Below are 12493 nucleotides of genomic sequence, written 5' to 3'. Positions count from 1 at the left end.
AAGGGAAGAGTGTCACTGTCTGCCAGTAATCTCGAGGAACCCTAAATTATACATTGACAATATATATATACAAAATATGGTGACACTAATTGAGCATAATCAAAAGAAATCTTACTTAATCAAAGCCTCACACATGAGATATGTTTATGGGGAATCAAACGTCAGTTACTGAGAGATTTTTTTGAGAGGCTTAGAAGTATTTATTGCTCTGAAGTGCTCTGTGAAGGATATGCAGACCAGTAAGGCATGCTCACCTGCATTCAAGGAGTCCTAATTAAATGATTAATTAGAGATCAATTAATTGTTACAATGCACGGGACCTAATGTAAATGTAAAAAAAGGGAGATCAGAAAAAAGCGGCATGGTCAGAAACGGGACAGCAAGGTCAAATGAAGGTTTAATTGGAGAGATGTAATATTATTTAAATCTATTTATATAAAGATCTTTAAAAAGTCCATCAGATCAGGCCGTACAAGATTTGGTTTTATTACTGAATTTTATCAACTGGTATATTTCTTTCTACCTGGCAGTGGAAGCCATGTAAACCATCGCATTTCCCAATTTACTCTGGCCCCTAGGAAAATCAGGGCTAGCTTTTTATCACTATTATATTTAAGAGATTTAACAGCATTTTAAGGGGCATCATCATTAAAAAAAGAATTTTTTTGGCAGCAGACTAGTCTCTTCTACAAAATTAATCCCAAATCTACATGGCTAATAATCTTGAGTCAAAAATCTGGGGTATTGAAGGCAAATCTTGGGAAAAGGATAGGTGCCCCTAGAATTGGGAAGGCAAACAAGACCAATGGCAGAATAAAGCTGGGAAACGCAAACAGAGAAAAGGATGTGACAAATATTGTGCTTCTTTCTCAGAAACAAAATTGTTCTTCTAGCAAAGCAGTCAGATAAATTTTTATTTGATAGGTGGGGCATTTCATATTTTCAAGCCAAGTCACCTTTGAAGTCCGCTTCAGGGGCAATACCCACTCTTGATTCAGAAGAGTGAGGGGAGATTTAGGAGACCACAGACATTCTCAGTCTGGCTGTCTGTGGGCAGTTCCAGTAGGTGGCAGCATGTCATTGCTAATCCCCTTCTATCAAACTACACTTTGGTCATTCCAAATAGGAAAACTCATAACCTTTCCTGCAGAAAACAAAAGTAATGTTCCTGGTGCAATAGGTTTGTAGGAAATAAATTTATGTAAACAGCTCCCCTGGGAGGAATTCAACATTCTCAGCTATGCCAGAGATCATTCCTGGCCTTAGTGAAGGTACAAGGTCAAGGATAAAGCAGGGGTCTGAATCTGTATGTTTAGTTGCTAGGCTGGCTTTATCACTCTGTCACTTGAGGAAAGTATCTGGACAGTTTAATTAAAAGAGTTGGAGAAGTTAACGTGAGAAAATGCTTCCATTTATTGGGAAGAAGGATGCTCTATCAATTTATGGTGAAAGTAGCATTTCTGTGCAGGCAGCTATGTGATCATGCACTCTCTTTGGTCTTCATGAGCTGTGTTCTGCCCTTGTGCTATGAGATCATTCCTTCCCTATCTTCTTCAGGGGCTCCTCTTCCTTCTCATGCCCTTTTGGGTCTTCCCCAGGGGATTACTCTCCATCTACCTACAGCCTTGATCTCCGTTAATGGTTTTAAATAGCTCCATGCTGATGATTCCCCATATCTGTTTGTTCACTCCTGGCCTTTCCCTCAAGCTTCCAGTTTACATATCCAGTTCCATGTTAGATGTCTCCACTTGGAAGTCCCACATCCATCTTATACTCACCACGACCACTGATGATCTTCCCTCCATCAGACCTACTCCTCTCTCCTCCTGTATCCTTAACTTACTTGATTGTGGTGTGATCTGGCTAGACACTCATGTTAGAAATTGGAGAGTCATCCTTGACTCCTTCCCTTTACCCTCACTATTCAATCACTCTCCAAGACCTGCCAATTTTAGCTCCTTCACACTTCTCAAATATGTCTCCTCCATCCCCACTCCCCTCACCACCAAGCACTGATACACTGTTGAAGCCCTACACATCACTTTTTTTTTTTTTTTTTTTGAGACGGAGTCTTGCTCTGTCGCTAGGCTGGAGTGCAGTGGCGTGATCTCAGCTCACTCCAACCTCCGCCTCCCAGGTTCAAGTGATTCCCATGCCTCAGCCTCCCAAGTAGCTGGGATTACAGGCACGTGCCACCACACCTGGCTAATTTTTTGTATTTTAGTAGAGACGGGATTTCACCATGTTGGCCAAGATGGTCTCGATCTCCTGACCTCGTGATCCAGCTGCCTCGGCCTCCCAAAGTGCTGGGATTACAGGTGTGAGCCACCGTGCCTAGCCCCCTACCACTTTCTTAGCAATCACCTTCCAGTTGATTGGCAAGGCCTCCAGTTTTATCTTCCTCAAATCCAAGTCCTATACTGCTGCTGAAATGATGTACTTAGAATATAAATCTGACCATCTCACTCCTCTGCTTAAAATCCTTCAGTTACTTACAGGACAAAGTCCAAATAACTTTAACACCCCACAAGTATTTACTGAATGTCTACTACATGCCAGGTACTGGTTTAGGTCCTGGGGCTACAGCAGTGAACAAAAAAGGGTCCCTGCTTATGGAGCTTACATTCTATTCAGGGTAGACAGGTGAGGAACAAATAAGTAAATACGAAATATGTCAGATATACGCTTTTTAAAATCATGGTAAGGACAATAGGGAGTGCTGGTGGGGGAGGAAGGCATGTTTTGAAAGTGCAGGAGAGAAGGCCTTAATAAGGTGGCATTTGTGGCTTACCCAAAGCCAGCCCTGACTTCAGGCCTGATGATGACTCAGGTCTCTTCTTTCACCACCTCCTTCCTTGAACATCTTCTCCAGTCCCCGGAACTACCCTTTCTCTTCCAAATGACTTCTCCCTATTCTGGATAATTCCTATCAAGACTAATATGAAGTATCACCTCCTTCTCCAAAAATTCTTCCTTTATCTTCTACCTCTCAGGATGGATTAGGGAAACTAAAAAATGAGCCAAATATTTCCTTTTAAAAGTTTCCCCACTAATGAGAGGATAAAACTTGGGCTCCTCATTTCCTATGATGAATGATTTAATTTTTCAAGTCTTAAAACTCAACCTCTTTTTTTTTTTAAACTGCTTCATCGAGATATAATTCATATACCATATAATTTTCAGACTTAGAGGGTACAACTCAAGGACTTTTAGAATAGTCACAGGGCTGTACAACCATCAGCACAATCTAGTTTAGTGCATTTTCATCACCCCCCAAAGACTCCTCTATCTATTTCCCCATTTCTTTTCGACCCCTACTAATCTATCTCTATAAATTTGACTATTTTGGACATTTCATATGAATAGTGTCATACAAAATAGCTTTTTGTTACTAGCTTCTTAAATTTAACATAATGTTTCAAGATTCAGCACATCATGGCTTTCTGTGGCCAAATAAACTCCATTGTATGAATGTACCACGTTCTATTCATCCATACGTTGATGGATATCTGGTTGTTTGTACTTTTTTTTTGAGACGGAGTCTCGCTCTGTCGCCCAGGCTGGAGTGCAGTGGCACGATCTCGGCTCACTGCAAGCTCTGCCTCCCAGGTTCAAGCATTCTCCTGCCTCAGCCTCCCGAGTAGCTGGGACTACAGGCGTCTGCCACCACGCCTGGCTAATTTTTTTGTATTTTTAGTAGAGACAGGGTTTTATCGTGTTAGCCAGGATGGTCTCGATCTCCTGACCTCGTGATCTGCCTGCCTTGGCCTCCCAAAGTACTGGGATTACAGGCGTGAGCCACCGCGCCCAGCCTGTTTATACTTTTTGGCTATTATAGATAATGCTTGCTATGAACATTTGTGTGCGTATTTTTGTACGCATGTATGTTTTCATTTATCTGTGTATATACCTAGGAGTGAAATTCCTAGGTCATACCATAACTCTGTGTTTAACTTTTTGAGGAAATGATGCAGCTGCACCATTTTACATTTCTACCAGCGGCAAATGAGGGTTCTAGTTTCTCCATAACCTTGTCAACATTTTCATTGTCTTTTTTTTTTTTTTTTATTGTTACAGCAATCCTGGTGGGCACAGACTGATGTCTCATTGTGGTTTTAATTTGCATTTCCCTAATAACAAATGAATTTGAGCATTTTTCATGCTTAATATGAATTAGCCACCTGTATATTTTCATTGGATAAATGTTCTCTGAAATACTTTGCCTAATATTTTTATTAATAGACTTTATTTTTAGAATAGTTTTGGATTCACAGAAAAATTGAGAAGATAGTACAGAGTTCACATATAATTTGTACCCAGTTTCCCTATTATTAACATCTTACATTAGTATGATACATTTGTTACAATGAATGAACCAATATTAACACATTATTTTAACTAAAATCTATAGTTCATTCAGGGCCTCTTGGTTTTTACCTAATGTTGTTTTTGTTCCAGGACCCCATCCAGGAGGTCAAAGTACATTTTAGTCATCATGTCTCCTAGGCTCCTGTTGGCTGTGATAGTTTTTCAGACTTTCCTTGTTTTTGATGGCTTTGACAGTTTGGATGAGTACTGATCAGGTATTTCACAGAATGTATCTCTATTGGAATCTTTCTGATGTCTTTCTCATGATTAGATTGAGGTAATAGGTTTTGGTAACGTGCCATTTTCATCACATCATGTCAAGGGCACATAGACATACTGTCAACATGATTTATGCATGTTGATACTGACCTTGAGAAAAGAGAGGCTGCCAATTTGGTCTTTCATATAGCACACTAAAAATACTCTAATTGCATTTTTGTTTTGCCCTGATGACATCAAACCCTACTGTAGACTTGAGGAGTGAGGAACTTATTCCCAAATATATACATTTGAAGCGTATTCCTACTTTAGGTAAGTTGTGCATGAAAGATAAAGGAATGCAAACCAAAGCATTTCAGGCCTCTTGTCAAGCCCATCAGTAGCCAGTTCTCTGTCTTGAGCTAATTTAACCTATCAACAGCATTTGACACAGATGAAGACACACCTCTCTTAAAACACTTCCCTTGACTTCTGGGACAACACCCTTTCTTAGCTACCTTCCTATTCTGTTGGCTGCCTCCTCAACTTCCTCTGCTGGTTCTTCGCTAGCACTCCAGCATCTCAACAGTGGGGTACCCAAGGTCCAATTCTTGGACAGCTTCTCTTTTTCATCTACTTGTGCTTCTATTGAGATCTCACCTCTCAGCCTTTCTCATGACTTTAAATCCCACCTATATGCTGATGACTCCAAAACCCTCATCTCCTCAACTCCAGGTTGTATTGCCGGCTCCCTTTTTATGTCTATTCTGGTGCCTAACAGGCATCTCAAACATTTCTTGTTATCCCCTCTCTATCTGAACCCCCCCTCCGCCCTCCACACACTTCAATAGCCTCTCCTATGGTCTGGTTCACTTTCATTACAGTAAATAAAAACTTCATGCTTTGAATTGTTCACATCAAAAACTTTGGAGTCTTTGGTTCACTTCTGATTCCTCAGCAAATCCTGTCAGTTCAACTTTTAAAATATGTCCTCATCTGACCATATCTCATCCTCTCCAATGCTACTATCTTGCTTTGAATCACCACTACCTTTTACCTAGAAGATTATTGCCACAGTTTTCTAACAGAGCTTCCTGCTTCTGCCTTTGCCTACAACCTCCCCTCCCCAACTAACAACTGTGATGTTAGTTTCAACATCGTGGCCAGACTGATTCACATTATGTAGCACTCTTCTGCTCCAAACCTTCTAATAGCTTCCTACCTCATGCAAAGTAAAACTCAGTGTCATTATAATGACTTTCCAGATCTCAGCTCCTTAGATCAAACCTCAGACTTCATCTCTTACTCTTCCCCTGCTCACTCACTTCATCCATGCTGGCCTTTCTGCTCTGTTCTTCAGATGTTAAGTGTATGCCTCCCTCTGGCTCTTCACCCTTAGACGTTCTTTCCTGGTATGCTCTTTCCCTAGATAGCTGCATGGCTTGCTCCTACTCTTCCTTTAGGTTTTTCCTCAAATGTTACCATCTCATTAAGGACTTCCATTAACACTCTAAAATTTCGGATTACCTCCATTAGACTCTGGCACCCTCTGGTCCCCTCCCCATGCCTACTCTTTTTTTTTTTTTTTTAAACTACAGCATATATTATCATCTGAAATACTTTATATATATTTTACTTATTTATTACTTTGCATCTTGCCCCACAGTAATGCAAGTTTCATGAGGCCAGGACCTACAGAGAACATACGCTGAATAAATATTTGATGAAGGAATGAAGAAATGAAGGAATAACCGGGCGAGGAATCTGTCTTGGGTGTTACAATTTTTCGCCCTACCGCTTCCCGAATCGTAGCTTTTGTTTCCTTATCTTGCGCAGGTTTAAGAATGAAAGATACCAGTCCAAAAAAAACCAAAATCAGGGGAAAAACTGAGGAGCAATGAAACCTTGAAGGAGGAGAGCAGGAAGTAGAGCTATTGGAGAAATAAAGGAGAAAAAAGAGACAGCTGAAGAGGCAGAGAAAGAGACAAAATGGGGTAAAGAGGGGAGAACTGGGAAGAAAACTCTGGGATATTCTTTTTGAACAATGGCGTCACTCAAGCTAGAAAGGTTGTCAGATATATCCTGGGGACTCCAATCACCGTTCGCTCGGACCTCTCTTGTTATGCTGCCACCATCTGGACTCCTAGGTGGCTTCTGTGACTCACATGTGGAAAGGCGCATGACAGCTCAAGTTAAGATGATCTGTGATGAAAGGAACTAAAAAAGCACGCTCATAAAGCCCTTCCACCTTCTAACTCATCTACACTGATTTTCCTGGATAAAGTATCTTTTTGACTCTGAAAATTAACAGGGGGGTTAAAACCATAAGAGAGCTTAAATGATCATTACCATAGAGGACAGAGGCTCTCTGTACTTCTGGTAATGTTACAGGTTGTCTGGTTCCTTTGCTCACCCAAGATCTACCCTCGTATTAGAGATCAGTTAGAGGAAAGGTGTGTATGAAAAGAGAGAGACAAGATAACAATACTATGAGTAGAAGAATCAACATCAGTGGAATCCCTCCAGATCCCTCATTTCTTTATTACAGAAAGGTGTTATATTTTCCACTGGCCAGGAAGGCTGAGAAGGTAAGAAAACTACAAGCACTTTGCAACTTCTTGTTAAATAAGTTTTCTGACACACGGCAACTAGTGATTAATTACTGTGTTAGAAGATAACATTCCTAAAGAGATTTGCTGGAAATACAGATGCTGTCCATGCTTGATTAAACATTGCTTAAGGAATGCTGAGGTACACTGCTGCAGTCTATTATTTCTGGCTATTTTGGTATTGCTGTTTTATGTATTTTACATAGCTTCAAATATGGTAGAATTGATGGAGCCCCTTTCACAAAACCTGTCCCTACCAAAAACAAGAAGGGGGGGAAAAATAAGGCTATAAAGTGTGTCTGTATGAAAGCAAGAAAAAATGAGAGGGAAAGAGACTATGAATAGTAGGGCTACAATATGGTTTCTGTTTTACAAAGAACGAACTTCAAGGAAGATACGCTTTTTCTTACAAGCTTATAAGAAAACTGACCCATGCTGGCTAGTTTAAACCTTCAGGGAATTAAACATAAACTGACCTGTCAATATCCAAGGTCTTCATCCACACCAAAATTAGCCTTGATTTGATATCTTTTCATTCATTCAGTACATACAATTAACACTTACTTTGGTACAGGCACTGAGAAAAGAGTCTCGGCCTCTTGGAGCTTAGTCTTAGTAAGGAGATGTCTTCTAAAGCAGAATCAGAAGAACAGATTCATCCAGTGCTGTATGTTTATGCTAGCCTATTTCCTGTCAAAAATCCATGTCAGAATAAAGAATAATAGTAGCAGTACATGTCCCAAGTGGTCACATGCCACTTGCACCTACTTCCTGGGACACAATTCACCAATCCGACTGTGAAAGGCAAGGCGTGGTTGGGACTCAGTTCCTGAAGAAATGCTTCATCGGCACATGACCTGCTGATGCCAACTTCAATCCTGCCCAGTCAGCATTGCATTATTCAGATGCCAGGTTTTTCAGGCCCCAGACTGTCTGCCAAAAACTGTGTTAATTTACTTATTTCAGCTAAATTAAAAAAATCATTTAAAATAGGATGATTGAATTTAGGAATTATATTCCTTAGAGCATTAGTAATGGGTTTCTGTATCCCTCAGGCCTCTATGTTCTTAACTTCTCCTTGTCAATGTTATTATGACTAGACTAATTCAATAATGAGATCATTCCCCATAAGAGCGACCAAATAAATGCAGCATTCAGTCACACCTGGTTTCCCTAATCTGAGCAAGGAAGGCTTTCCACCAAATTTAGCCTAAAACAGGGAATTTAATGAAAACACACACACTCACTCACTCACTTTCTCTCTCTCTCACTTTCCCACAAATAGAAAGAAAGAGACAGGGAAGGAGGACAGAAAAGCAGAGGAACAGGGTAGCAATGGAACAAATGGAGTAACAGATTGAGGAAGAAAGGTTAAAAATGAACATATATGGTTCATACCCAAAACAAAGATCACAGCATATTTGTCTTTACAATTGTTAAAGTAATATAATATTTCATCATCTCCATAAATTGTTTCAAATTTTCCTGCACTTCTCAAGGAATCAAAAAAATCAAGTGAAAAGACACAGAAATACTAAATCTCAGGCAGAAATGTTGGGCATTATTAAAAACAAAGGACTTCCTAGCCATAAAGGCTTTGGAAAATAAGGGAGTTTACGGAATAATCCACTCAGGTATAAACGGCAGTAGAGCATGAAGATAACATATTTATCATCTATCATCTTCAAATTGCTTAAGCTTTTATTAAAGCACCAAAGGTTTGATATTCTAATTAAGGTTTAGATGGGGTTAAGACAAATGAAGAGAGAAAAAAATTAACTCTCAAATCTTGAAAAACTGTATTGTACAAAAACATTAAAAATTGAGATCAAGGCCAGGTGCAGTGACTTATGCCTATAATTCCAGTGCTTTTGGAGGCTGAGGAAGGAGGATTGCGTGAGGCCAAGAGTTCAAGACCAGCCTAGGCAACATAGTGAGAACCCTGTCTCTATAAAAAAATATAAAAATTAGCCAGGCGTGGTGGTGTTCGCCTTTAGTCCCAGCTCCTCGGAGGATCCCTTGAGCCTAGGAATTCAAGGCTACAGTGAGCCATGTTCACACCACTGCACTCCAGCCTAGGTAACAGAGCAATACCCTGTCACTTAAAAAAAAATTAAGATCAGAAAACTTAGAGAAGAGAAAGGATAGTGATGAGTTCTCACTTTCCTCCCAGTGAGAACAAGAAGAGATGGGTTTCAATTGGAACAAGATGGAAGAAATGAGAAGTAGGTTCCTGTAAAAATACAGTAGCTACATGTTATTCACAATGAGAGAAAAAAAAGGGAAAAATTCAAATGTTCAAAAATTTGCAAGTGATGAAAAAATAAATATGGCTCATTTATACCATGAAATATTTGTTCAGGCATCATTAAAAGTAATGTTTTCAAGGAGTATTAACGAACATGGAAAAATTATGTTTTCAAACAACGTTATTGATATGGGAAAACAAAATTAAATTAATATAAAATTGCATTAACACAGTTCCAGTTTTGGAAAAAGGGCAATCACATGCTTGAATATGTGTGAAAAGTCACATAAACAACACAGCACATGCAAAAAAGCCAGGAGAAAATATACCAAATATCTTAGCCTCTAGATCAAAGGTTTATATTCTTCTTTGTATTTTATCTTATATATTTTATGCAATGAGCATGTATACTTTTACATGCAGAAAAAAAGAGTTATTCAAGTATTGTAGTTAAGAAGAACTTGGGTTAGACATCAGGAAAAACTACCTGCCAAAGTAACAAAATTCAATAGAATTCTGTGGAATTATTTTCTCTATAGGACCTAAAAACATCTATCTGTGCTTCTTTCTTTTTTTAAACTAAGCTTTTTCTGCACCAAGAGTCTATTTTTAAAAATGACTTCACAGGCAACGAGGTCTTAGCTTTGGCATAAGAAACTAAACCCAGTTTTCCCTCCTACCTTGCAAAGTCCAGGTCTGCCTCCCGCGACATGGTGATGTTGGTCAAATTCTGCTGAAGAACAAAAATATTCCTACACATTTTCTTGATGCCAGACTCACTGATGCGCCTGAAGTACTGGGCACCATTAATGAGGATGCAGGAGATCAGGTGGCCCAGGCCTGAGGGGTCAGCACAGTGCGGGGCAAAGAAAACGGATGACAGATTAGAGGCATCCCTGCAGAAACTTGCACACAGAATTGCTGTCTTCTAATCCTCTATACATTTAAACAACCAAAGAAAATCTACGTCTGATGGTTGCATCTGCTGATCTGACAATAATTTTAGGGTATTTCTACATTGTCCTAGTAGTTACAAATGAGTGGACTTCATGTTGGTGGCAAAGCCTGGTAATAGCCACATCTCCAGCATTACCATGTACACCTACTGCCACCACGCCAAGGCCTTAGAGAAGAGGCCATGTTATTATAAACTGTTGAAGTACACAGGAAATCCTGCTTTTCTTTACACACAATTGGGAAGCAGAGAAGACCACAGGCATATACAATGACCCTTTTGCCTCTCCTTCCTCCTACAAAGTAGAGAAGGACACTTTGGGCTCAAAAGTTGATTGGGAAGCTACATAAATAAAATCAATATGACACTGGGCATTGGCAATAATGTTAATATATTTCAACATTGCCAAGTAAAAAATAAATCAATAAGAAATTGGGTTATTGGCAATAATGCTAATATACCTTAAAAATGGCAATGGGTGTATAAAACACAATTAGAAAAAAGGGTGAAGGAAAAGCAGATCATACATTAACTGTCGACTTCCTGTGAGACACCTTTGGACATTTTGGGCCCCCCCCCCGGCTAAGTAGTTTGCTCTTAGGTCTGGAGGGTTGTCTTATGGTCCGCAAAATTTAGCAAAGGGCAGCTCAGGACATCAGCAAACTAACAAGTCCTCCTCAGGATATCCCATGTAATTAAGTTGAGAGACACTGGTTCAGAACAACGTGAGGCACATATGGGTTACTATTTTTAAAAGCTGGATTTTAATTCTAAATGGAATTCAGTAAACGTTTCTTCCTTCTTTCTTATTCTTGGATGCTAGCAGGACATTTTCCTTGGAACTGTAAACTGGTCTGACTAGTCGCAAGCCATTTGCTATTGGTTGTTTTCCTGTTCTGAAGTCTAGTCCCTTCCCCGAGACTCTGACGTTTAGATCAGAGTGCGGGGCTTATCTTTAGGTCCATGGCTCCCCATGTCTTCAAAATGAGTTTTCCCTTGATTAAGGTGAAAGCAGAAATGAGGGAGGAGATGCATTCAGGTCTTGCTTCAGCTACACTCAAACAACATTGCTTCAAGACCACAAACTTGTATGTGTTACTATTTGAATGTGAAGAAAAGTTTTTATTCAAAGAAAAACACAACTGCAGATTCTACATTTAAAACTAGACAACTTATTTATATGAAAAATCTCTGTAGGCCAAGTTTTGGTGTCATTCTCTCAAGTCTGTAACTTTAGGTACAGTTTTTGTTTGTTTGTTTGTTTGTTTTTGCTGCCACAATATAACGTGGTCTGCAAGACTGGGCAATGAAGGGGTATGCTGTTTGTAGAGAATAAGAAATAATAATATATTATAATAAATATATTAAATGCATTTTGTAATAGGAATAAAACAAATGTTGATATGCAGGGGCTGGGAAGAGCCACAGTCAAGAGCACAGAGGAAACTCGGTGTAATAACAGAAAAGTGAATTCTCAGGTAGGCACTGCAGCTTAAAGCTGCAGAATATTACAGACGCCACCAAACTCATAGTGCCATAGGGTTAACTGCCAGCTAACCCTTCAATCACTTACACTTTTTGGCTAAAGTCTTTGAGAGGATATACCCCAACAGAACACATCTTTTTATAACTCCATATACATTTAAGGATTGGATTTTGGGGGGCCCAAATTTGCTGGAATATGACTTTCATAAAGCAAACATTGGCCATGTATTGCCAGTTTGCCACAATCCTTTGGACAATGTACCTTCTTAGTTGTTTTAAATAATACTAGTTTAATTCTGTGAGAGAACACAGATACAAGTTTTCATACAAACAAACCAAAACATGGACAAAGGGAACATAATGTGGAGTCCTAACAGGGATCCTCTGGGTGAAATTCACCATGAAAAATTATTTGGGTGCCATCACATTTTTTCCAAATTGTGAAGGGTAACGTTTTTAGATGGCACTTCCTGTCTCGCACACCCTTCCTTGCCTGCCCCTTGGAGGCATTTATGGACACGTCCTTCCTAAAAATTGCCTCTAGTCAGAGGCTTCTGTTCTTTCCAGATGATTATAACATTCTGTGAGAAAACTTTCCGTTCCAGTGATAATTTTAGCCAATGAGTGATC

The 12493-nt window shown here is 39.5% G+C and overlaps 1 protein-coding gene across 2 annotated transcripts in view; it reads right to left on the bottom strand.

Moving 5' to 3' along the window:
• EXOC4 (exocyst complex component 4) overlaps window positions 1–12493 on the bottom strand; it is an 806860-nt gene that overhangs the window by 47841 nt on the left and 746526 nt on the right. For both annotated transcript variants that reach the window (XM_001139207.7, XM_063815016.1), the window contains exon 17: window positions 10104–10263. In XM_001139207.7, the coding sequence (XP_001139207.1) occupies window positions 10104–10263 (160 nt within the window). The remainder of the gene's footprint in view (window positions 1–10103; window positions 10264–12493) is intronic.

The sequence above is a fragment of the Pan troglodytes genome, chromosome 6 (genome assembly GCF_028858775.2).
Source record: "Pan troglodytes isolate AG18354 chromosome 6, NHGRI_mPanTro3-v2.0_pri, whole genome shotgun sequence".
Classification (NCBI taxonomy): domain Eukaryota; kingdom Metazoa; phylum Chordata; class Mammalia; order Primates; family Hominidae; genus Pan; species Pan troglodytes.
This window is presented reverse-complemented; position numbering and strand designations above follow the sequence as displayed.